The sequence below is a fragment of the Salarias fasciatus genome, chromosome 16 (genome assembly GCF_902148845.1).
Source record: "Salarias fasciatus chromosome 16, fSalaFa1.1, whole genome shotgun sequence".
Taxonomy (NCBI): Eukaryota; Metazoa; Chordata; class Actinopteri; order Blenniiformes; family Blenniidae; genus Salarias; species Salarias fasciatus.
In genome coordinates, this window is record NC_043760.1 from 33,816,058 (window position 1) to 33,842,482 (window position 26,425).

Sequence of the window (26,425 nt, forward strand, 5' to 3'; positions counted from 1 at the left end):
GAAGTTAGACACAGTGGCACGCTGTTCTGGCTCTGAAACCTGTCATATCTGCTTAAAGTCATTTCACACAAATATATCCTCAGTCCGGAGAGGCGGCAAGTGTGTCAGGCAGCTGCACCTCACATACTGCTGGACTCTCTTTGACGAACGCTGAAGGACAAACAAGCAACGTAATTATGGTCACAGTGAGGAAATATGCAAACAAACAACTGTGCAACATGAAACACCAGTGGAGTTTTCTGAGCTCAACCTGAACAGTTAGTGGTTTTTATCTCTGAACGACGAGACTGTCTGGAAGAAGACCGCTGGCAGGCGAGCAGAGCTGGTGGAATAACGCCTCTGAGGCTGGTGTCTGGATGTGGGGAACGTGGCGACGTGCACGAGGTCCTAGTGTTTATGAAGGTACTGAAAAGTGGCTCAGACCAAGCGAGGTGAAGGCGTCAGAGCTGTGACCAGCAGGCCGTAGAACCTTCAACCCTGAACCCAACAGCATCATCTAGCTTTAACTCTTCTGGCTGTTGGTCTGTTTGATATCAGCTTTCAAAATCAATGAAGACAGAAGTTTTCTGAAGCAGCTTCCAGAGCGCCACCATGTGGTCATCTCTGCTCTGCTTGAGGGATGTAACGGTTACTGGTGCCCTTTTTTTTTTCCCCCCTTGTCCTGTTCAGCAGCTGGGGCGTGGAATATTGTATGACTGTAGCCTTTTACTATCTGAACAGATTTTAATGTTAGCAGCAGGACGAGACTGAGTCTCCTCCTGCTGCTGCCTTTATTTAAAGCTGGCATCGGCATGGCTGAGGACAGGACCGGGACGGAAATGCTCAGAGAGCGAGAGACAGGAAGAGAGAGAGATAAAGAGAGGGAGAACCGGGGGGGGGGGGCACAACCTATGTACAAATTCACAATACAAAACAGTGTTGTCGATGCACCACATGCAACCAAGAACAATCCCAAACCCCAATCTAGACAACCAACACAAACACTGACAGAACCATACATATACATACATATATATATATATATATATATATATTTTTTTTTTTTTTTTTTTTTTTTTCCCCCTGACAAACCATAGTAGTGAACAGACCAGGCCACAAAAATAAAAGGAGGTGTAGGGAAGGAAGGAAATGCAAGGACACCACAAACTTTTTTTTTTTTTTTTAGAATATAGCTAGTAGTAACTAGTAGTAACTAGTAGTAACTAGTAGTAAACTCGGGGCGTGCATCAAGAGAGGTCCACTACAGATCACCATTATTCTAACCACCACAAGAAGACAAGGTAACCCAGTATGTGAAGAGTGATTAAAGATCAGCGTGATCATGCAAATATGATGGTGACAGTGATCATGCATATATGACCTCTGACCCCTGAGAAGGCCAGAAGCAGGCCAGAGAGGCCCTCAGAACCCAGACAGCCGGCGGTCATCACAGAGCCCGGATCCAAGCCGCTCCCCCAGGCAGACGCCCCCGCTCCGGTTCAGAAACGGGGCAGAGGAAAGCCCCGGCCGTCCCGGGGCCCGGGCCCCGCGGAGCCACGACCGGCAGGAGCCGGTCCGCCCCGGGCGCCGGACGCCCGGGGCGGGCAGGGCCGAGAGCCCAAGGCCCAAGAGCCTAAGAGCCGACCCCCCACACAGGCGGAGGGCCATGACCCCCCCGGGAGAACCGGCCCACATGGGCGGCTACCCACCCCAGGCCAGCACCCCCCCCAGCGCTCCGGCCACGGTTACTGGTGTCCTGACAGACGGTGGTTAGTGTCACCATTTCCACCTCTTTTTGAAACCATGTTTGAAGAACCCACAGCGATGCTGTCGGCACACAGGTGCATTTTATCATGTTGGCTCCTGAAAACAGGTCAGATGCTACCAGAGCTCCAGAAACGTTCTCCCCAAACAGAAAGAGTCTGGAGGAGGGACAGACTCTGGATCTGTTTAAGGATACTGTTAAGAAACTATTGAACATTTACGTCATCTGCATACACTAGAACATTTACTACAGCATCATCTGCATACAGGAGAACATTTGCTACATACAGGAGAACATTCACTGCAGCATCATCTCCATAGAGGAGGATGAATTCCTCTACAGACTCATTTTCCAGGAAGATGAATAAAACAGTATCTTTTGTATAGTGGGGTTAGGGTCTAGGCCTCTCTCTCCATGCTGAAGATTAAATATATTTTTAAGTGGAGCGGTGTGGCTTCTGTCCGTCCATCAGATATACCACTATCAGCTTGAGGCTTTTGCTCTTTTCCATCAGTGAGGGAAAATGAAAAGATGAAATCTGTCCAAAATTGAATATATTGTGGTGTCTTTTTGTGTCTTGAGGTTTGAGTTAAGCTTTGATCTTTTTGATTCTGAACTCAACAGTGAGTATAAAACAAACACAAAGGATGACTGACCATGTAGGAAAATGTAGATTTTCAGTAATGGCTGTGCTGGAGCAGTGACGGGTGGAGTTAACGGCAGTCCCCGAGCAGCACCGTGTTCTCAGGACTGATGGATGAACGCTCCTCCAGCTGCTGGCTGAGGCTGCGTCCTCGTAACGCATGTTCCTTCAGTTCATTCACAAAAAACGTGGTGCTTCAGTAGGCAAGAACATGAAGCAGACATGTATCCATCCCCCAGTGTCATGGTCCTGTGGGTCCTGTGGGTCTTGTGGGTCTTGTGGTCCTGTGGGTCTTGTGGTTCCTGTGGTCCTGTGGGTCCTGTAGGTCCTGTAGGTCCTGTGGGTCCTGTAGGTCTTGTGGGTCCTGTGGTCCTGTAGGTCCTGTGGTCCTGTAGGTCCTGTGGGTCCTGTAGGTCCTGTGGGTCCTGTAGGTCCTGTGGGTCTTGTGGTCCTGTGGGTCTTGTGGTCCTGTGGTCCTGTAGGTCCTGTAGGTCCTGTGGGTCCTGTGGTCCTGTAGGTCCTGTGGGTCTTGTGGTCCTGTGGGTCCTGTGAGTCTTGTGGTCTTGTGGTCCTGTGGGTCCTGTGAGTCTTGTGGTCTTGTGGTCCTGTGGGTCCTGTGAGTCTTGTGGTCCTGTGGTCCTGTGGTCCTGTGGGTCTTGTGGTCTTGTGGTCCTGTGGTCCTGTAGGTCTTGTGGGTCTTGTGGTCTTGTGGTCCTGTAGGTCTTGTGGTCCTGTGGGTGTTGTGGTCTTGTGGTCCTGTGGTCCTGTGGGTCTTGTGGTCCTGTAGGTCCTGTAGGTCCTGTAGGTCCTGTAGGTCCTGTGGGTCTTGTGGTCCTGTAGGTCCTGTGGGTCTTGTGGTCCTGTAGGTCCTGTAGGTCCTGTAGGTCCTGTAGGTCCTGTGGGTCTTGTGGTCCTGTAGGTCCTGTAGGTCCTGTGGGTCTTGTGGTCTTGTGGTCCTGTAGGTCCTGTAGGTCCTGTAGGTCCTGTGGGTCTTGTGGTCTTGTGGTCCTGTAGGTCCTGTAGGTCCTGTGGGTCTTGTGGTCCTGTAGGTCTTGTGGTCTTGTGGTCCTGTAGGTCCTGTAGGTCCTGTAGGTCCTGTGGGTCTTGTGGTCCTGTAGGTCTTGTGGTCTTGTGGTCCTGTAGGTCCTGTGGGTCTTGTGGTCCTGTAGGTCTTGTGGTCTTGTGGTCCTGTAGGTCCTGTAGGTCCTGTGGGTCTTGTGGTCCTGTAGGTCTTGTGGTCTTGTGGTCCTGTAGGTCCTGTCGTCCACACACATTATCTGCCATTCCAGCTTGTTGTGTTTTACCAGCTTTATCGATTATGTGGAGTTCGGCGAGAACCATGTAATCAGTGTGGGCTCAGGACCAAAGACTCAACAACAAAACCCTAAATGGAGGGAAAATAAGAAATGATGAGGTCAAAGTTCACCTGCCCCTGGTGGTGGTTATTTATGACCTGTAATGTGAAAACATCCATCCAGCCCTGGGCCCCGGTCACTCCCTGCACTCCGTATTATAGCTATAAGTTATAACTTCATAACTATGAGTGTGTGTGTGCGTGCGTGCGTGTGTGCGTACGGTCTCATTGAAACAGAACAGCTCCCACTCTTTTCCCATTCGTCTTTAACTGCTGACTAGACATCTCCACCATGGAACACACACACACACACACACTCTCTCTCTCTCTCTCTCTCCTCTCTCTCTCTCTCTCTCTCCTCTCTCTCTCTCTCTCTCTCTCTCTCTCTCCCTCTCTCTCTCTCTCTCTCTCTCTCTCTCTCTCTCTCTCTCTCTCTCTCTCTCTCTCTCTCTCTCTCTCTCTCTCCCTCTCTCTCTCTCTCTCTCTCTCCTCTCTCTCTCTCTCTCTCTCTCTCTCTCTCTCTCTCTCTCTCTCTCTCTCTCTCTCTCTCTCTCTCTCTAGTCCACAGACACTGGCAGTTCACCATGTTGTCATTTCCTGTCAGTCAGTTTTCTTGCCGTTGTTTGATGCAGCTGCGTCGCTTCAGGCCGGTATGGGGATATCCCGCTGGATTCATGTTAAGCTCTGCTCTGACGCTGATTTAAACGCTCTGTTCTAATCACTCCATTCACTCTGCGGGAGCTGCAGACACTTTCTACATGTGCTGTAATTTGCTGCCTTCCTCAGTCTGCAAATATGGTAATTAGGATATCATCATATTGACTGCTGGCTGTAATTGATGCATTAATTACTGATTTCAGACACGTCAAACAAAACATTTGATCAAGCTGAGCTTCTTGTCAATAAACTGATGCTAATTGATAGCTGACAGCAGACATGACAGCCTGTGGGATCATCTGAAATACATGCTGGTAAGAGGATAATGGTGCTTCAGAGACACGGCCCTGTTTAAACGGGAACAGAAAATGGAAAGAAGAGGCTCCACAGCAGGACGGCAGTGCTTCACCAGAGTCCACCAGGCTGGGGACGAACGTGAGTCCAGAGAGCTGACTATTCCAGCAGGCGACCGGCCCATTTCTGAGCTTCAGCACTGCTCAATGCTGCTCAGTCCAGTGAACAGCAGCTCTGCTACTGCTTTACCAGACTCCTGTTTACTGGAGAGCGAGCATCCTCCTGTCCATCCATCCACCTCTCCACCTCTCTCAGATACGCTCATGAAGGCTTTACACATCGCCCGAGGAGGAGGAGGAGCTGTGGTCTTTCGTTGCTGCTTCTCCTGCTCTGCTCTCTCAGTACCAGTGAAATTCTCATCAAATATGGACATAAAATATTTGCAGACTTTGACAAAGCACCTCAGACTCTGACAGGATTAACCTTTGACCTTCCCCAGTCCTCTCCTCTTATCGCTCTGGATCGACTCGGACATGGAGTCGGGCTGCACCACTGCTCTCTTTCCAGAGATCATTCAGGTGATCTCATCCCAGACTGTTCTTGACTCCAAACATGTAGAATCAGACCTGGTGATGTGGTCGTCTCGTTCCCGAGCTGTGAGGAATCTCCACAGATTCACACTTTAACTGCTGTGAGGTCTGTCCTCCAGTCAGCCAAGGCCCCATTTACACCATGCTTTCCAGTTCGTACGCACAGCTTCTGCTTTTGAGTAGGGGTGTTAAAGGGATGGAGCTGTTATGAATTTACAGCTAGCAGCAGCTTTTTATTGCTACTGCTAGCTGTTCACATGAGGGATTTTAAAGACAACAAATGAAGAAATGTTGCTAAACCCGTAGAGAACACATCAGCAGCTTCACCGCTGAACCGGTGGACCTGGACCTGCAGCATCCGCCTCACAACCGGGAGGTGGTGGGTTCGCGTCCCAGCTGGGTCATACCAAAGACTTTAAAAATGGTACCTCCTGCCTTCGAGCCAGGTGCTCGGCATATATAGAACGGGGTGGGGGGGTCGAACACACAGAGCTACCAGAGGTCTAACCCCCCCACTGTAGCTTCCACTACTCACAGTAGCTGTGTGGCCTGGGGTTACGAAACGGAGATAGGCGCCGTATAACGCACTTGCAAGAGAGACTTTGACTTTTGACCAGTCCTGGTCCTGGTCCTGATCCTGGTCCTGATCCCAGTCCCGGTCCATACAGTATTCTTTAGTCGTCCAGGGTAATGCGGTTAATGAGCTGGCTGATGGTGAGACTCAGAGCTCTGCTCGGACGTCAGATCGATCACGCAGAACTGAGACAGGCCTAGAGGGCGGGAAGCTGGAGGGTCGGAAGCCTTTCATCCGACAGGAGCTGAGGATTCGTCCTCTCCAGTCCTGGTTTCAAGCTTTTGTCCTTGGAGGTCCCCAAGTCGAGTCCCAGAGAGAGGACTGCCTCCACAGTCCTCTTGGTGCTCGGAGGCTGTCTCTGCACGCTCTGTCTTCTTCCATCCCGTCTCCAGGGTGTCATCCTGGAGTCTGCAGAGGTGATAAACGCACTCAGTGGACGGGCGCCGAGGCCGAGCCGACCCATTCCACAAATATCTCAACCTTTCCTTCATTTTGACAATCAGCCGTCGTTCCACCGCCGCTCCATCGTCGTTCCGCCGTCGTTCCGCCGCCGCTCCGTCGTCGTTCCGCCGCCGCTCCGTCGTCGTTCCGCCGCCGCTCCGCCGTCGTTCCGCCGCCGCTCCGCCGTCGTTCCGCCGCCGCTCCGCCGTCGTTCCGCCGCCGCTCCGCCGTCGTTCCATGGCCGCTCCGCCGCCGCTCCACAGTGCACGGTCAACACTGTGTGCGACTCCACCCAGAAGTGTGGGTGCCACCACAGTCACAAAAGACTACATGAAATGAATGAATAATAGATCTTGCAGAGGCCGGAGCACCGTGGCCCCTGATCCTGATCATTGATGGCAGGCAGAAACCAGAACTCAGACTGATCAGCAGCAGCCATGAAGGCCAGCGTTCATAGAACCAGTCACCTGGGTGGTTTCTCCTAATGAGCACCGTTTAGCCACAGGTTGTTTCCACAGCCTTGTTGTGAAGCTGAACCTTTCCGTCAGCATCCAGCTGTGTCTCCACCAGACGCTGCCTTCTCCACCTCCTCCTCTTCTCTTGACCCGCTCAGGATCTTCTTGTCTTCATCTCTACAGCAGATTGAGCAGCGCTCCTCTTCTTCCTGCTGCCTCAGCCAGGAGTTTCTCCTCTGCGTCTCCACTGGACAGCAGCTCCCTCTTCCCTCTCCTCCTCTTCTTGTGTCTGTTTCACTTTCTTCTTTGCACTAATGCCATTCCCAGCTGGGGAGCCTTTTCTTTATCAGCAGCTCTCCAGTTTGTTGCTCTGTTCTGGTAATCGGAGCTGCTCTCACTTCCACTGTGGATCCTGTTGTTGGCGCCCCCTGCTGGGCAGATCTCCTCCTCTTTTTCCGTTGCTCACCTGCAGAAACCAGAACTTTGGTCTCAGTAAGGTTCTCTCTGTGGCCACTCAGTTCTCTCAGCTGACCAGCAGCTTCCTCTTCACTGCAGCCACAGCCAATCAGAAGCCTGCTTGAGCTGTGGCGCCGCCTGGCATGGACTCCACCTCACCGGAGAGGATCAGCAGGACTCCATCTTCCTTTCCGGCCCCAGACCGCCGTGCTCACACTTTTTATGGTCTTCAGTTCCTCTTGGATCTTACAGCATTCGTCCTCCTTGTAGTCAGAAACGTTTTCCACCGATCTATGAAGATAGTTTCATGTTTTACTGAAGTTTTTTTGTGGGAAACAGCAGGATTTCATGAAAACACAGATAAATTGATGAAGAATCAGTTTAAGTGGTGAACTCTGTGAAGAGGCTGAGGAAGGGACACTGAAGCAGTCTGAGAGGGGTTCCCTCCAGCCCGGAGCACCAGACGGCCAGCAGGGCCAACACCTGGCCTGGCCCGGCCCGGCCCGGCCCGGCTCTGCCGTTCCCACCTCAACAGACATCCTGTTCAAAACTTTGTGTGTTTTTACTTGAAGCAGAGCCTGACGAGAATATCCCTAAAACATCTGCTCTAGAAATGCAACAACGGAATGTGAACAGGCTCTAATGACATGTATGCAAGTCACTCGAGTGTCTTGGTAGGTTGTAGCTCCTAACCCGTGAGACGGCGATGTTTTCTGTGTGAAGTCGGTTTCCCACTCATATTCACGCTGCGGCTTAAAGTCAGATGGTGACACACACAACAGTGGGAGCAGACTTCATGTTCAGGTAAAACTGTCGTCCTCACATCATTTCCGGTCTCTCCAGACGCAGAAGACTTTGGGATGGCTGTGAGATGTTTCTGGGGGCAGAGGAAACGTCCGCAGACCGCCACAGGAGAAGAGAGCGTGCAGTCCTCCATGTTTGCAGCCCCTCCTGCTGAAACCGGGGCTGTCTGTGTGTTTGCAGCAGTCGCTGCTGCGTCGTCTCATCCTGGGGGGGTTGTTATGTAGGTCAGAGCGTTGGCCCTCCAGCCTGCCAGTGGAGGGGGATCAGAACGCCCCCTGGAGGACAGGAGGCCTGGCGGCGCCCCGGCCCTCGAGGCGCCGTCCTGCAGAACTGGGACAACCATGACGGCTGTGTGAACTGTGATGGGGTGACTGGGGTCGCTGTGACGTGAGCACGGGGGGGGGGGGGGGACAACAAGTCGACTTCAGACTTCCACGTGCCGTGATTTGTCAGACTTTCAGGATTCTTCATTTCCTGATTTATCTGATGTATTTCCTGGTTTTTCCTCTGCGTTCCACGTCCGTCCCCTCATGGCGTCCTCTCTCTGCAGACCACACCTCCGTCGGCGGCCTGGGGGACAGTTTCTACGAGTACCTGCTGAAGGCGTGGCTCATGTCAGACAAGACCGACACCGAAGCTCGCAAGGCCTACGACGACGCCATCGAGGTACCGTCAGGGCGCTGGTTCAGCCTCAGTCCAGGCTGCGGTCCGCTCAGCCCCCTGTAGCCTCACTCCGTTCAGGTTCACTCGGTTAATGTCCGGTTCGTCTTGCTGAGGTGATCTTAGGTCCCTTTAACTCAGCCGAGCTTCACTCAGCTTCATGCAATTCAACTCATCTTAGCTTAAATTAGCTTAGCCTCACTAAACTTGTTTTAGCTTAGTTTAACTTGTCTAACCGTAGCTGAGGCTAAATTAGTCTTGCTTAACTTGTCCAGCCTAAGCTTAGCTCAATTTAGCCTTGTCTAACTTTTCCAACTTAAGCTCAGTTGGTAGAGCAGGTCGTCTTATAACCGGAAGGTTGGCGGTTCGATCCCCGCTCCCGCAGGCGTAAAACTGTCGTCGTGTCCCTGGGCAAGACACTTCACCCACCTTGCCTAGTATGAGAGTTGTGAGAGTGAATGGTTGGTGGTCGGAGGGGCCGATGGCGCTGATTGGCAGCCTCGCCTCCGTCAGTCTGCCCCAGGGCAGCAGTATCTTACCACCACCCAGTATGGAGAGAATGAAGAATGTAAAGTGTCTTTGAGTGTCCAGAAAAGCGTTATATAAAACCAATGCATTATTATTATTAATTAAGCCTAGTTTAACTTATCCAACCTAAGCTTAGCTTAATTTAGCATAGTTTGACTGATCCAACCTTAGTTTAGGGAAACTCTTTTTCCTTCTGAACGCATCTAATTCTAACACAGTGTTAACACAGTGTAGGTTAACTTAGCCTAGCTATTGCAGTGTATCTTAACTTTTTGGTTATTGTGGGTTAGTTATGTTAAATAAAGCTCAACGGGCAAAAAAACAATTAAAATCAAATTCCAAGCAAATCAAGTGGGAATGTGCTTAAATAACAGTCTGTCTGATGTTTAACAGAGGAATATTAGGACAAGTTGCAAAACACTGGACGGGAAGAGATATGTAAAACGTCACTCACATTAAGATGGAATGAAATACAGTAATACAGTCCACATATGTGGGACGTGTTGTGATGAAGCGGAGTTAAATCAGAGAAGCAGTGGCTTCTGGGTGTGTTGAGAGCGGCTGTGCTGCGAAGAGGCGGCGGTGTCTTCGTCTGTGAGCTGACGCCAGCAGGCTGCCGCTGATGGAGGTGTTGAGGGTGTGACAGGCCGAGGTGAAGGAGCAGACGGCTGCCTCGTGTCTCCGGCTTCGGGTGTCCTCCCTTTGACCTCCTCACCGTGTCCCGGTCCTGCTGGGTGTCCGTGGACCGTTCAGCCAGCGTCCCTGCAGTCCAGACACTCTGCTGTCTGCAGACCCTCACTGGGAGCTGCTTAAGTCTTCCTGTAGCTTTTCATTCACTGCCAGCAGAAAAGAACATTAGAAACTCACTAGACGCCCGTTCTGTTGCTTCACAGCTGCTCTTCTTCTGGAAGCGTACTGTCCTCAGACATTGAAAACTGTCCTCAGACATAGAAAACTGTCCTCAGACATTGAAAACTGTCCTCAGACATTGAAATCCATTACGTCCTCATTACCCGCAGGCCATCGAGCGCCATCTGATACGCAAATCCAACGGCGGCCTGACCTTCATTGGCGAGTGGAAGAACGGCCACCTGGAGAGGAAGATGGGCCACCTGGCCTGCTTCGCCGGCGGCATGTTCGCGTTGGGCGCCGACGGCTCGCCGGACGACAAGGCCGGGCACTACCTGCAGCTGGGAGCCGAGATCGCACACACCTGCCACGAGTCGTACGACCGCACAGGTGAGGACAGCTGGGGGGGAGGGGGGGTTGCGGACGGGGGAGGACAGCGGCGGGGGAGGGGGCTGCGGACGGGGGAGGACAGACTGGAGATCTGTCCAGGGTGGACCCCGCCCTCACCCACTGCGGCTGGGACTGGCTCCGCCCTCCACCACCTTGAGAAGGACCAAGCGAGTTACATCATGGATGGATGGATATTAGACAGATTTTTAGTTAGATGTAGAGAGATGGATGTTGATACATGGGCCACCTGAATGGACACACACACACACACACACATGCACACACACAATTCCACAAAGAACAAACCGATAATATGAATGTTATTCAGATAAGTTGTGGTGGTCCTGATGCTGCTGCTGCTCCAGACTGATCCAGACTTTTAGAAGTTGAGAATGTTTCTTCCTCAGCGTTCAGCTGTCGGAGCTGGTATGATCCCCTGAGCTTTACCCGGATCATTCAGGGGGCTGACGTCGATACAAGACCACCCAATCCAACCAATGCACGCAATCAATTCAGAACTCGCTGACAGGCAGAGAGCCGGCTTCATGATGTTGGAGTTGTCAGTGTGAGAGTTTCAACCCTGAAGGTGTTGATGATCAGGGCTGTCTGTGGTTTTTAAGACATTTTCAGTTTCAGAGAGCATAAATATCTCCTCAGGGTCAGTATCTGTCTGACACCCCCGTCCACACCTGCTGCGCTGAGAGAGACGAGAGGTTACCATGGCAACAAATGAGGATCTGCTCCCCTCCCTCATTTCCATCTGTTTTTCATCACTGCTTTTTCTCCACCTCCCCCCCACAGTGCTGAAGCTCGGTCCGGAGGCCTTCAAGTTCGACAGCGGTCTGGAGGCGGTGGCGGTCCGGCAGAACGAGAAGTACTACATCCTGCGGCCGGAGGTCATCGAGACCTACTGGTACATGTGGAGGTTCACCCACGACCCCAAGTACCGGCAGTGGGGCTGGGAGGCGGCGCAGGTGAGCCTCCGTCCGCTACACCTGAATCTGCTTTTCACAGAGGACTGTTCTCTGAGGGGGTGGAGACTGTTCTCTGAGGGGATGGAGGCTGTTCTCTGAGGGGGTGGAGACTGTTCTCTGAGGGGATGGAGGCTGTTCTCTGAGGGGATGGAGGCTGTTCTCTGAGGGGGTGGAGACTGTTCTCTGAGGGGGTGGAGGCTGTTCTCTGAGGGGGTGGAGGCTGTTCTCTGAGGGGGTGGAGACTGTTCTCTGAGGGGATGGAGGCTGTTCTCTGAGGGGATGGAGACTGTTCTCTGAGGGGATGGAGACTGTTCTCTGAGGGGGTGGAGACTGTTCTCTGAGGGGATGGAGACTGTTCTCTGAGGGGATGGAGGCTGTTCTCTGAGGGGATGGAGACTGTTCTCTGAGGGGATGGAGACTGTTCTCTGAGAGGATGGAGACTGTTCTCTGAGCGGGTGGAGACTGTTCTCTGAGGGGATGGAGACTGTTCTCTGAGGGGATGGAGACTGTTCTCTGAGGGGATGGAGGCTGTTCTCTGAGGGGATGGAGACTGTTCTCTGAGGGGGTGGAGGCTGTTCTCTGAGGGGATGGAGACTGTTCTCTGAGGGGGTGGAGGCTGTTCTCTGAGGGGATGGAGACTGTTCTCTGAGCGGGTGGAGACTGTTCTCTGAGGGGATGGAGACTGTTCTCTGAGGGGATGGAGACTGTTCTCTGAGGGGATGGAGGCTGTTCTCTGAGGGGATGGAGACTGTTCTCTGAGGGGATGGAGACTGTTCTCTGAGGGGATGGAGGCTGTTCTCTGAGGGGGTGGAGACTGTTCTCTGAGGGGATGGAGACTGTTCTCTGAGGGGATGGAGACTGTTCTCTGAGGGGATGGAGGCTGTTCTCTGAGGGGATGGAGACTGTTCTCTGAGGGGATGGAGGCTGTTCTCTGAGGGGGTGGAGACTGTTCTCTGAGGGGATGGAGACTGTTCTCTGAGGGGATGGAGACTGTTCTCTGAGGGGGTGGAGACTGTTCTCTGAGGGGATGGAGACTGTTCTCTGAGGGGATGGAGACTGTTCTCTGAGGGGATGGAGGCTGTTCTCTGAGGGGGTGGAGACTGTTCTCTGAGGGGATGGAGACTGTTCTCTGAGGGGGTGGAGACTGTTCTCTGAGGGGGTGGAGACTGTTCTCTGAGGGGATGGAGACTGTTCTCTGAGGGGATGGAGACTGTTCTCTGAGGGGGTGGAGACTGTTCTCTGAGGGGATGGAGACTGTTCTCTGAGGGGATGGAGACTGTTCTCTGAGGGGATGGAGACTGTTCTCTGAGGGGATGGAGACTGTTCTCTGAGGGGATGGAGACTGTTCTCTGAGGGGATGGAGACTGTTCTCTGAGGGGGTGGAGACTGTTCTCTGAGGGGATGGAGACTGTTCTCTGAGGGGATGGAGACTGTTCTCTGAGGGGATGGAGACTGTTCTCTGAGGGGATGGAGACTGTTCTCTGAGGGGATGGAGACTGTTCTCTGAGGGGATGGAGACTGTTCTCTGAGGGGGTGGAGACTGTTCTCTGAGGGGGTGGAGGCTGTTCTCTGAGCGGGTGGAGACTGTTCTCTGAGGGGATGGAGACTGTTCTCTGAGGGGATGGAGACTGTTCTCTGAGGGGATGGAGGCTGTTCTCTGAGGGGATGGAGACTGTTCTCTGAGGGGATGGAGGCTGTTCTCTGAGGGGGTGGAGACTGTTCTCTGAGGGGATGGAGACTGTTCTCTGAGGGGATGGAGACTGTTCTCTGAGGGGATGGAGGCTGTTCTCTGAGGGGATGGAGGCTGTTCTCTGAGGGGATGGAGGCTGTTCTCTGAGGGGATGGAGACTGTTCTCTGAGGGGATGGAGACTGTTCTCTGAGGGGATGGAGGCTGTTCTCTGAGGGGATGGAGGCTGTTCTCTGAGGGGATGGAGACTGTTCTCTGAGGGGATGGAGACTGTTCTCTGAGGGGATGGAGGCTGTTCTCTGAGGGGATGGAGGCTGTTCTCTGAGGGGGTGGAGACTGTTCTCTGAGGGGATGGAGGCTGTTCTCTGAGGGGATGGAGGCTGTTCTCTGAGGGGATGGAGGCTGTTCTCTGAGGGGATGGAGGCTGTTCTCTGAGGGGATGGAGACTGTTCTCTGAGGGGGTGGAGACTGTTCTCTGAGGGGATGGAGACTGTTCTCTGAGGGGATGGAGACTGTTCTCTGAGGGGATGGAGGCTGTTCTCTGAGGGGATGGAGACTGTTCTCTGAGGGGATGGAGACTGTTCTCTGAGGGGATGGAGACTGTTCTCTGAGGGGATGGAGGCTGTTCTCTGAGGGGATGGAGACTGTTCTCTGAGGGGATGGAGGCTGTTCTCTGAGAGGATGCAGACTGTTCTCTGAGGGGATGGAGGCTGTTCTCTGAGGGGATGGAGGCTGTTCTCTGAGGGGGTGGAGGCTGTTCTCTGAGGGGATGGAGGCTGTTCTCTGAGGGGATGGAGGCTGTTCTCTGAGGGGATGGAGGCTGTTCTCTGAGGGGATGGAGACTGTTCTCTGAGGGGGTGGAGACTGTTCTCTGAGGGGATGGAGACTGTTCTCTGAGGGGATGGAGACTGTTCTCTGAGGGGATGGAGACTGTTCTCTGAGGGGATGGAGACTGTTCTCTGAGGGGGTGGAGACTGTTCTCTGAGGGGATGGAGACTGTTCTCTGAGGGGATGGAGACTGTTCTCTGAGGGGATGGAGACTGTTCTCTGAGGGGGTGGAGACTGTTCTCTGAGGGGATGGAGACTGTTCTCTGAGGGGATGGAGACTGTTCTCTGAGGGGATGGAGACTGTTCTCTGAGGGGATGGAGACTGTTCTCTGAGGGGATGGAGACTGTTCTCTGAGGGGGTGGAGACTGTTCTCTGAGGGGGTGGAGGCTGTTCTCTGAGCGGGTGGAGACTGTTCTCTGAGGGGATGGAGACTGTTCTCTGAGGGGATGGAGACTGTTCTCTGAGGGGATGGAGGCTGTTCTCTGAGGGGATGGAGACTGTTCTCTGAGGGGATGGAGGCTGTTCTCTGAGGGGGTGGAGACTGTTCTCTGAGGGGATGGAGACTGTTCTCTGAGGGGATGGAGACTGTTCTCTGAGGGGATGGAGGCTGTTCTCTGAGGGGATGGAGGCTGTTCTCTGAGGGGATGGAGGCTGTTCTCTGAGGGGATGGAGACTGTTCTCTGAGGGGATGGAGACTGTTCTCTGAGGGGATGGAGGCTGTTCTCTGAGGGGATGGAGGCTGTTCTCTGAGGGGGTGGAGACTGTTCTCTGAGGGGATGGAGGCTGTTCTCTGAGGGGATGGAGGCTGTTCTCTGAGGGGATGGAGGCTGTTCTCTGAGGGGATGGAGACTGTTCTCTGAGGGGATGGAGACTGTTCTCTGAGGGGGTGGAGACTGTTCTCTGAGGGGATGGAGACTGTTCTCTGAGGGGATGGAGACTGTTCTCTGAGGGGATGGAGGCTGTTCTCTGAGGGGATGGAGACTGTTCTCTGAGGGGATGGAGACTGTTCTCTGAGGGGATGGAGACTGTTCTCTGAGGGGATGGAGGCTGTTCTCTGAGGGGATGGAGACTGTTCTCTGAGGGGATGGAGGCTGTTCTCTGAGAGGATGGAGGCTGTTCTCTGAGGGGATGGAGGCTGTTCTCTGAGGGGATGGAGACTGTTCTCTGAGGGGATGGAGACTGTTCTCTGAGGGGATGGAGGCTGTTCTCTGAGGGGATGGAGGCTGTTCTCTGAGGGGATGGAGGCTGTTCTCTGAGAGGATGCAGACTGTTCTCTGAGGGGGTGGAGACTGTTCTCTGAGGGGATGGAGGCTGTTCTCTGAGGGGGTGGAGACTGTTCTCTGAGGGGATGGAGGCTGTTCTCTGAGAGGATGGAGACTGTTCTCTGAGGGGGTGGAGACTGTTCTCTGAGGGGGTGGAGACTGTTCTCTGAGGGGATGGAGGCTGTTCTCTGAGAGGATGGAGGCTGTTCTCTGAGAGGATGGAGACTGTTCTCTGAGGGGGTGGAGACTGTTCTCTGAGGGGGTGGAGACTGTTCTCTGAGGGGGTGGAGACTGTTCTCTGAGGGGATGGAGGCTGTTCTCTGAGAGGATGGAGACTGTTCTCTGAGGGGGTGGAGACTGTTCTCTGAGGGGGTGGAGACTGTTCTCTGAGGGGGTGGAGACTGTTCTCTGAGGGGATGGAGGCTGTTCTCTGAGAGGATGGAGACTGTTCTCTGAGGGGGTGGAGACTGTTCTCTGAGGGGGTGGAGACTGTTCTCTGAGGGGATGGAGGCTGTTCTCTGAGAGGATGGAGACTGTTCTCTGAGGGGGTGGAGACTGTTCTCTGAGGGGGTGGAGACTGTTCTCTGAGGGGATGGAGGCTGTTCTCTGAGAGGATGGAGGCTGTTCTCTGAGAGGATGGAGGCTGTTCTCTGAGAGGGTGGAGACTGTTCTCTGAGGGGGTGGAGACTGTTCTCTGAGGGGATGGAGGCTGTTCTCTGAGAGGATGGAGACTGTTCTCTGAGGGGTGGAGGCTGTTCTCTGAGGGGTGGAGGCTGTTCTCTGAGGGGGTGGAGACTGTTCTCTGAGGGGATGGAGACTGTTCTCTGAGGGGATGGAGACTGTTCTCTGAGGGGATGGAGGCTGTTCTCTGAGGGGATGGAGACTGTTCTCTGAGGGGATGGAGACTGTTCTCTGAGGGGATGGAGGCTGTTCTCTGAGGGGATGGAGGCTGTTCTCTGAGGGGATGGAGGCTGTTCTCTGAGGGGGTGGAGACTGTTCTCTGAGGGGATGGAGGCTGTTCTCTGAGGGGATGGAGGCTGTTCTCTGAGGGGATGGAGGCTGTTCTCTGAGGGGATGGAGACTGTTCTCTGAGGGGATGGAGACTGTTCTCTGAGGGGGTGGAGACTGTTCTCTGAGGGGATGGAGACTGTTCTCTGAGGGGATGGAGACTGTTCTCTGAGGGGATGGAGGCTGTTCTCTGAGGGGATGGAGACTGTTCTCTGAGGGGATGGAGACTGTTCTCTGAGGGGATGGAGACTGTTCTCTGAGGGGATGGAGGCTGTTCTCTGAGGGGATGGAGACTGTTCTCTGAGGGGATGGAGGCTGTTCTCTGAGAGGATGGAGGCTGTTCTCTGAGGGGATGGAGGCTGTTCTCTGAGGGGATGGAGGCTGTTCTCTGAGGGGATGGAGACTGTTCTCTGAGGGGATGGAGGCTGTTCTCTGAGGGGATGGAGGCTGTTCTCTGAGGGGATGGAGGCTGTTCTCTGAGAGGATGCAGACTGTTCTCTGAGGGGGTGGAGACTGTTCTCTGAGGGGATGGAGGCTGTTCTCTGAGGGGGTGGAGACTGTTCTCTGAGGGGATGGAGGCTGTTCTCTGAGAGGATGGAGACTGTTCTCTGAGGGGATGGAGGCTGTTCTCTGAGAGGATGGAGGCTGTTCTCTGAGAGGGTGGAGACTGTTCTCTGAGGGGGTGGAGACTGTTCTCTGAGGGGATGGAGGCTGTTCTCTGAGAGGATGGAGACTGTTCTCTGAGGGGTGGAGGCTGTTCTCTGAGGGGTGGAGGCTGTTCTCTGAGGGGGTGGAGACTGTTCTCTGAGGGGATGGAGACTGTTCTCTGAGGGGATGGAGACTGTTCTCTGAGGGGATGGAGGCTGTTCTCTGAGGGGATGGAGGCTGTTCTCTGAGGGGATGGAGGCTGTTCTCTGAGGGGATGGAGACTGTTCTCTGAGGGGATGGAGACTGTTCTCTGAGGGGGTGGAGACTGTTCTCTGAGGGGATGGAGACTGTTCTCTGAGGGGATGGAGACTGTTCTCTGAGGGGATGGAGGCTGTTCTCTGAGAGGGTGGAGACTGTTCTCTGAGGGGGTGGAGGCTGTTCTGAGGGCTGCTGGTCTTGGTGTACCGGTGTTGTTTGGCCTTTTTTGGAGACACAGACGTCCAGTCTGGCTTCATCCTCACCAACAGCTGCTCATCAAACCCCTCCAGCTGCTGCAGGGCCAGATGTTTCACTGATGTTGGACATAGACTTCAATTCAGAAATGTCACCATAGGTATCCTCTGCCAGGCTGTCTTCTTCTCTTTTCCTCCATCGTCAGATACAATAACTATCGCTATAGCCAATAGCTATAAAGTGGCTCATGGACTGGATCCATGGTACATTGGCTCCTGATCCAAAGACAATCCACATATTCTCAAGACCACGGACTGGTAATGTCGGCTGTACAGATGCCAGTGTTAGAATCACCCTAAACATGATTTATACAGTAGAACAAGCCAGAATATCAGACTGAAGCTCTGGCCTGTTGGGGAAGCTGAGATGTTCAGTGGCAGTTTGAGGCTGGAGGGGCTTCACTCCTCCACCACAGGCTGCCGTCAGCAGAGCTCAAATCCAGACTGAAAATAACGGTGCCAGGCCTGACCTCCTGACTCTGAAGTCCTTATTAAATATGCTTTCAGCTTCAAAGGAAAAAAGAAAAGGCCCTGCTCACTGCTCAGCGTTTGAATCGATCCACCGGCCAGCAGGCACAAAGCAAAGCAGATAAAAGCTCTGAATAATTGGAAAAAGAGACGATTAACGAGGCTAATCAGCTAAAGCAAGGCTAGTGTTTGGATTAAAGCATGGGTGAGGTTTTTTTTTTTTTTAAAGTTTCATCTAAAGCAGCTGAAGCTCAGTCTGCAGAACAGGAACCTTTCATTTCGCCTGTGATAACAGTGTTTTTACTGGCAGCGCCTCGGGACAGTGGACAGTGTCCTCACGCTGGAGGCTTCAGATCACATGGATCTGGGGACCATCACAGATGTCCTGCCGCCTCGGGACTGCGCTGGGTTTTATCTGGAGCTTCTAGTTTGAGGCATGTTATGTAGATCATCACACACGCTTTAAATGTGCACAGAAAATTTTAGATTGCTTGAATAGTTGAAAATAATCTGTAGCTTATCATGACGCAAGAACATAATGAGGATTTAATCACTTCTGTGGTGATAAATTGTAACTTTTGTTAGGTTCATTACTGGTCTGGTGTTCTAAAGTCAACTGTTGTGAAGCAGGTTTTATTGAAGGTAAAATAGGATTTGTTTCTGGAATCCTGATGTGGTATCGGGTCTCATAGAGCACAGCGTCTTCAGAAAATGCGTCAGAAACGTCGTAAAGAGACGAGCAGCAGCGTCCACAGTTCAGACTGTCTAATATTAATGAGAACAGCTGGAAACGATGTTCTGGCAAAATGTCAGGAGGAGAAAGACACTTGGTCCAACAGCAGAAACTCAGAGAGACGCAGGCAGGGGGCGCTGTGGAGCTGCAGCGAGGCCCGTCTGAAGTTTTAATGGGGTAAAATGTCAAAACGGCTCCTGCCTGTGATGGAAACTCTGGAATATCTTGTAATCTAAACCTGTCGAAGAACCAATTTCATTGCTTAACAAAGAAGTCATGGATTAGAGGTTTCATAATTCTACTTCATGATCAGTCGTTAAATTCAAGATGGCGTCCAAAATGGCCAACAGATTTTTTTTTTTTTTTGCAGTAATTTGACTACAATTCCAGTCTTCTTATAATGGCTCCATAGGACTGGTTTTATTATCTATCAGGAGTGATCCGAAAACTGTAAAATCAAGTTTCAGCATTTATTTTCTCCACACTCCAGAGCCTGAACAGAGGGAACAGAGAACATCCTGCGGACTGTAGCGAGAGAACACAGCTGGTAGCGATCTGGGACGCCACGGACACTCCACTCACGTACTCCAAGATCTAGGGTGTCACATACCCCCCCACCCCCCCCCCCCCCCCCCCCCCACCCCCCCCCCCACCACCACCACCACCAGTCATCAGTCTTCACATAAACATTAGTTTTTTTGTCTCCAGCTGCTGCAGCAAACCTGCCTGTTTGTCATTCTTCTGTGTGTGTGTGTGTGTGTGTGTGTGTGTGTGTGTGTGTGTGTGTGTGTGTGTGTGTGTGTGTGTGTGTGTGTGTGTGTGTGTGTGTGTGTGTGTGTGTGGTGAAACTGTTCTTGCGTTGTAGCCTCCATCCTGTTCAATAATGAACACAGCCTGGTTTGCTTGTTGAATCTTAAGTCCAGTTTCTTCCGTCTCGTCGTGGTTTGACTCTCTGGAGCAGAGTATGGACAGAAGAGAGCAAACCGACAGGTCTTTAGTCGTTCTGCCCTTTGTGTTTTCATGCTTGCTGTTTGGCTCCTGAAGCTCTGTTGTCTCGTCATCGATGGTTGGAGAATTGGTGATCAGCCCTTTGAAAGCCAAATCCAAGTGTCAGCAGGTGAGAACAAAAGATATTTCGAAAGACTGGTCCCACATCAGCAGCGGTATTCAGAGTTTTCTTAAAGTCAGAGGTGAGAGACTCTCTGTGGCCTCGGTGTGGAAAGCCAATGCAGCCAAAGAGGGAGGAAATGAGTGTATCCTCATTAGGAGTCTTCTCTGTATGAAAGAAGGACAGGAATATACTGGAGACAGGAATATGAAAGCATCAAGACATGTCAAAGCGCCGGGGTAATCTATTTTATTTGGTTTAGCAGCTGCTTCCTGAACGTCTCCACAGGACTCGCTCTAATCTGTCACAAGCAAGGAAATTAATTATAGCATGCTTTTATAAGCTTATTAAAACAGGGCGCTCATCTTTTCTTCTCCCTCTGAGCGTCTTGTCTTTTCCGTCTCCCATCGTCTGTCATTTTCCTTCTCAGAAATGTTCTGCTCTTTAATTCCCTCGTGTTTGCCCACTGATCACCTGAGAAGGGTCGTTTCTGATCAAGTTCAGAGCAGCAGCTGAGAAACAGGCTCCATGTTCTGCTGAGCGGTTCAGAGAGGAAGCTACAATGGAGGGAGAACAAGGGATGGCTGGTGGACCATTCAGGGACGTAGAGGACGGACGGGGCCGGTTGGTTGTTTGTTTGGTGCATTCATTAGTTCCCTGGTTAGTGGAGTGGTTCCCTGGTTATTTGCTTGGTTGCTCGGTTCATTCACTGGTCCGTCGGTCGGTGGGTTCCCTGGTTGTCGGTCGGTGGGTTCCCTGGTTGTCGGTCGGTGGGCTCCCTGGTTGCTGGCCAATGGGTTCCCTGGTTGTCGGTCGATGGGCTCCCTGGTTGTGGGTTCCCTGGTTGTCGGCCGGTGGGTTCCCTGGTTGTTGGTCGGTGGGTTCCCTGGTTGTCGGTCGATGGGCTCCCTGGTTGTCGGTCGGTGGGCTCCCTGGTTGTTGGTCGGTGGGTTCCCTGGTTGTCGGTCGATGGGTTCCCTGGTTGTCGGTCGATGGGCTCCCTGGTTGTGGGTTCCCTGGTTGTCGGTCGGTGGGTTCCCTGGTTGTGGGTTCCCTGGTTGTTGGCCGGTGGGTTCCCTGGTTGTCGGTCGGTGGGCTCCCTGGTTGTTGGTCGGTGGGTTCCCTGGTTGTCGGTCGATGGGCTCCCTGGTTGTCGGTCGGTGGGCTCCCTGGTTGTCGGCCGGTGGGTTCCCTGGTTGTTGGTCGATGGGCTCCCTGGTTGTCGGTCGGTGGGCTCCCTGGTTGTTGGTCGGTGGGTTCCCTGGTTGTCGGTCGGTGGGCTCCCTGGTTGTCGGTCGGTGGGTTCCCTGGTTGTGGGTTCCCTGGTTGTCGGCCGGTGGGTTCCCTGGTTGTGGGCTCCCTGGTTGTCGGTCGGTGGGCTCCCTGGTTGTCGGTCGGTGGGTTCCCTGGTTGTCGGCCGGTGGGTTCCCTGGTTGTCGGTCGGTGGGTTCCCTGGTTGTCGGCCGGTGGGTTCCCTGGTTGTCGGTCGATGGGCTCCCTGGTTGTCGGTCAGTGGGTTCCCTGGTTGTCGGTCGGTGGGCTCCCTGGTTGTCGGTCGGTGGGCTCCCTGGTTGTGGGTTCCCTGGTTGTTGGTCGGTGGGTTCCCTGGTTGTCGGCCGGTGGGTTCCCTGGTTGTCGGTCGGTGGGTTCCCTGGTTGTGGGTTCCCTGGTTGTCGGCCGGTGGGTTCCCTGGTTGTCGGTCGATGGGCTCCCTGGTTGTCGGCCGGTGGGTTCCCTGGTTGTCGGTCGATGGGCTCCCTGGTTGTCGGTCGGTGGGCTCCCTGGTTGTCGGTCGGTGGGTTCCCTGGTTGTGGGTTCCCTGGTTGTCGGCCGGTGGGTTCCCTGGTTGTGGGTTCCCTGGTTGTGGGTTCCCTGGTTGTCGGCCGGTGGGTTCCCTGGTTGTGGGCTCCCTGGTTGTTGGTCGGTGGGCTCCCTGGTTGTCGGTCGATGGGCTCCCTGGTTGTCGGTCGGTGGGCTCCCTGGTTGTGGGTTCCCTGGTTGTGGGTTCCCTGGTTGTCGGCCGGTGGGTTCCCTGGTTGTCGGCCGGTGGGTTCCCTGGTTGTCGGTCGATGGGCTCCCTGGTTGTCGGTCGGTGGGCTCCCTGGTTGTGGGTTCCCTGGTTGTGGGCTCCCTGGTTGTCGGTCGGTGGGTTCCCTGGTTGTGGGTTCCCTGGTTGTCGGCCGGTGGGTTCCCTGGTTGTCGGCCGGTGGGTTCCCTGGTTGTCGGTCGGTGGGTTCCCTGGTTGTGGGTTCCCTGGTTGTGGGCTCCCTGGTTGTCGGTCGGTGGGCTCCCTGGTTGTGGGTTCCCTGGTTGTCGGCCGGTGGGTTCCGTGGTCTTTGTAGTTGTTTCTGTGTATTCTTTTCATCCAGATGCTGATGTTTCTGCCGTCCGTCTCCCCTACAGGCCATTGATAAGTACTGCAGGGTGAGCGGGGGCTTCTCGGGGGTGAAGGACGTCTACTCATCCAACCCAACCTACGACGACGTGCAGCAGAGCTTCTTCCTGGCCGAGACGCTCAAGTAAGTTCTACCTAACGGCCCCGTTTCCATGGTAACTTCAGAAGCACTGATCATGATGGAGTTTGCATTCCAGGACACACGGTGGCGCTGTTGGTTGTTTTTTTTTTGCATGCAGAGAGTATTACTGAGAGCACCTCAGACGATGGATGGGATGCTCCTGGGAGAGAATCACGTCGTACGACCTGCCAGTGTAAACTATGATGTCAGAGCAGGGCCTGGGAGTCCTGGCCGCCATGTGTCTCACGTGTTTGAGCAGACAAACTGCAGTATTGATCATGGCGGCAGTGAGGATCCTGCTGTCTCTCTGGAGGGAGGCGGACCTCCACCATGGCGGAGGCTCCAGCACCGCCGGTCCTGCAGGAAGCTCTCCTGGAACACTGGTTCAGGAATCTGGGATTCACCAGGACGTCTTCAAACACTGCCGTGATTTTATTTACCTCCAAAGTTATTGCAAAGTTTGATCAGCCTCATAATTTTTCTTTGAAAATTCAGAGGACGTCGTGCAAAGATGAAAACGCCCTTTTCATGGTTTCCCAGGAAGCTTAGTTGTTTAGCTTCAGGTAAATGAATCGTACATTGAAGAGCCGTCCACACCACAGCACTCACAGTACAGTCACCTGTACTTTCAGGACTACCTCCATCAGTCAAACATGCAGCCAGGCGCTGCTCTGACCTCTGCTCTTGCTCAGAGGGTCACGGTAGCGTCACACTGCCAGCTCCTCTTTTTACTCTGTGATCACACTGTTTGTTTTACAGTCTGATGAATGAGCAGCTCTGACTGCAGCTCTCTGAGGCCCCCTGCTGGCACCACCTTCAGTCTCACCGGATCGAACTCCCTCCAGAGCAGGGGTCCACATTGACACTGGGCACGTTTACATGCGCCCATATAACGGCTTACAGGGGAGCGGATTGTAAATGCGTCATGTAAACACTGAGTGGATCCGCTTCACTCGGAGCGGATTGTATTTCAGAGCCGATTGTACGAGGCGGTCTACACCGATCGACAATCCGCTCCGTGTCTCAGATAAACGCCTCCTGACAGCGGAGCAGAAAAAACGGGGGATTATTTGTTCCGCATGCGTTCCCTCGTACGTAGTGACGTGATGACGTGACAGGAAACAGGAAGCAGGACCGTCAAAAACAAGCAGGAGAACACGACGGTGGCTGAAACACACTTTTTTAATGAAACCCCGACAGAACAAACCTGGAGAGGAGAGATGGAAGCAAATCACGCAACAGCGAGTTGTTCAGAGAGCTCCGTAACAGAATACCAGCAATCGTCCGGCCGGTGTTATGGATTAACTGGTTCTCGTGTTAACGAGTGACGGCAGAGGTCTGTGTAAACACCTGCTGATAACAGCAGATGTTAAAGACTCACAAAAGTGAGTACTTATACATTAAAGGTATAATGTAAAATTTTCTCGAAAAAGTCGAAGTCAAACGTCTCTTACTCGCTTTTTGAAAACGTGCATGCGCCAAACCATCCTACCTGCTCTGCTGCTCCTACGAGCGCGCTTGACGGCGTGACGCAAGCATTTCTTCAGCGTGATTGACATGTCGGAGGACCAATAGTTGACACTCGCATCACGCCATTCATTGGCTAAAACATCGTCCATTATACCTTTATACATTCACTGTAACTGTCGATAACCCACATTCGCTAGATCGACTACAAGTCTCAGTCATCTGTTGGTCACACGTTAACACGGGCACCAGTTAATTCGAAACATCGGCATGCAGAGCACAAAGTTTAGGAAAGCACTTTTTGGAGTTAATAACAGAAAAATATCTTTAAAGATATGATTGTATGTGCTTTATCTGAATGGAATACATTTCCAGGTTTGTTGGAAATCTTTTTGTATTTTGTGTTAGCTTGCGTTTGAGTTGATAACGGCACACACACTGATGAGAACATTTTAAACTGGCACTCCAGGACAACAGGGTTGCCGACGCCTGCTGTAGAGTGTGAGTGAGCGTCCAGCTGCATGTCAGCCTCAGCTTCCCCCTCTGGCCGTGCGCCGGCTTGTTTAGCTGCAGAGTGACTGGAGCGTCCGGGAGAACCAGACCAGAACAGAACAGCAGAGCCAGCCCTGACATGAGCCCCAGGAAGACCCCATCAGACGGGTCACACATTATACAGTGACACAGACACACACACACCCATCACCATCACACCACACACTCTCCAACACACACACCTCAGTCACTGTCACAACACACACACACACATATGTACGCAACTGTGTTCTCGTCACCCGGCGATATTGTGTCTGTCTCCTTCCAGCTCGGGTCCTCTACCAGAGTCCTGGGAGCTGGAGGGTTCTGCAGGGTCTACCAGAGGCCTGGGAGCTGGAGGGTTCTGCAGGGTCTACCAGAGTCCTGGGAGCTGGAGGGTTCTGCAGGGTCTACCAGAGTCCTGGGAGCTGGAGGGTTCTGCAGGGTCTACCAGAGGCCTGGGAGCTGGAGGGTTCTGCAGGGTCTACCAGAGTCCTGGGAGCTGGAGGGTTCTGCAGGGTCTACCAGAGTCCTGGGAGCTGGAGGGTTCTGCAGGGTCTACCAGAGGCCTGGGAGCTGGAGGGTTCTGCAGGGTCTACCAGAGTCCTGGGAGCTGGAGGGTTCTGCAGGGTCTACCAGAGTCCTGGGAGCTGGAGGGTTCTGCAGGGTCTACCAGAGTCCTGGGAGCTGGAGGGTTCTGCAGGGTCTACCAGAGTCCTGGGAGCTGGGGGGTTCTGCAGGGTCTACCAGAGGCCTGGGAGCTGGAGGGTTCTGCAGGGTCTACCAGAGTCCTGGGAGCTGGAGGGTTCTGCAGGGTCTACCAGAGTCCTGGGAGCTGGAGGGTTCTGCAGGGTCTACCAGAGGCCTGGGAGCTGGAGGGTTCTGCAGGGTCTACCAGAGGCCTGGAGCTGGAGGGTTCTGCAGGATCTACCAGAGGCCTGGGAGCTGGAGGGTTCTGCAGGGTCTTAGCTGTTCCTAGGATTGTGCTCTTCTGAACAGAGCTCTCAGATGTTGTTCCTGGTCTCTGCTGGAGCCATCCTCCCAGCTTGGGGGTTCCTGCTCCCAGTGTCCCGATCACTCCTGGTATCACTGTTGTCTTCACGCCCCACACTCTCTCTCTCTCTTCCCTCAGCCCTTGGTACTTCTCCAGCTTCTCTGCTCCTTCTTCCTGATGTTCCATCACTTGGGATTGCTCCATCTATCACCACAGCTGTCTCCTGCTGTTTATCCTCCACCACTATGTCAGGTTGATTGGCCATCACCTGCTGGTCAGTCTGGATCTGGAAGTCCCACAGGATCTTGGCTCGATTGTTCTGGACCACCTTTGGAGGTGTCTCCCATCTGGACCCTGGGACCTCCAGTCCATACTCGGTACATATGCTCCTGTACACGATGCCCGCTACCTGGTTGTGTCGTTCCATGTCTGCCTTGCCTGCCAGCATCTGACCCCCTGCTGTGATGGTCTGTACTGTCTCTGGGGCTTCTTGGCACAGTCTGCACCTGGGGTCTGGTTTGGTGTGGTAGATCCCGGCCTCTATTGATCTTGTGTTCAGGGCCTGTTCTTGTGCAGCCATGATTAGGGCCTCTGTGCTGTCCTTCAGTCCAGCCTTTTCCAGCCACTGGGATGTTTTCTCAATGTCAGCCACTTCTTCAATGTGTCAGTGGTCCATGCCATGCAGGGCTTCGTCTGTCCATGATGGCTCCTCTGGATCCTCCTTACTGGGCTTTTGATGTCTGAGGCATTCACCTAGCAGATCATCACTGGGGCCATCTTCTTGGTATACTCCTGGAGGCTCTTGGTTTCCTCCTGGATCGTGGCTCTGACACTCACTAGTCCTCGGCCTCCCTCCTTTCTCTTGGTGTACAGCCTCAGTATGCTGGACTTAGGGTGGAACCCTCCGTGCATTGTAAGGAGCTTTCTTGTCTTGATATCAGTGGCCTGCATTTCTTCCAGTGGCCAGGATATTATGCCAGCAGGGTATCTGATTACTGGTAGGGCGTAGGTGTTTATGGCCTGGATCTTATTTTTGCCATTCAGCTGGCTCTTCAGGACCTGTCTTACTCTCTGTAGGTATTTGGCTGTGGCTGACTTTCCAGCTGCCTCCTCATGGTTACCATTTACCTGTGGGATCCCCAGGTACTTGTAGCTGTCCTGCACATCTGTTATGTTCCCTTCAGGTAATTCAACTCCCTCAGTTGTGATCACCTTCCCTCTTCTAGATACCATTCGTCCACACTTATC

At 53.3% G+C, this 26,425-nt stretch overlaps 1 protein-coding gene across 1 annotated transcript in view; it reads left to right on the plus strand.

Annotated features, from left to right (window-relative positions):
• man1a2 (mannosidase, alpha, class 1A, member 2) overlaps nt 1–26,425 on the plus strand; it is a 136,291-nt gene that overhangs the window by 105,307 nt on the left and 4,559 nt on the right. The window contains exons 10-13 of the mRNA XM_030111875.1: nt 8,563–8,678; nt 10,220–10,439; nt 11,241–11,413; nt 22,073–22,188. Of these exons, the coding sequence (XP_029967735.1) occupies nt 8,563–8,678; nt 10,220–10,439; nt 11,241–11,413; nt 22,073–22,188 (625 nt within the window). The remainder of the gene's footprint in view (nt 1–8,562; nt 8,679–10,219; nt 10,440–11,240; nt 11,414–22,072; nt 22,189–26,425) is intronic.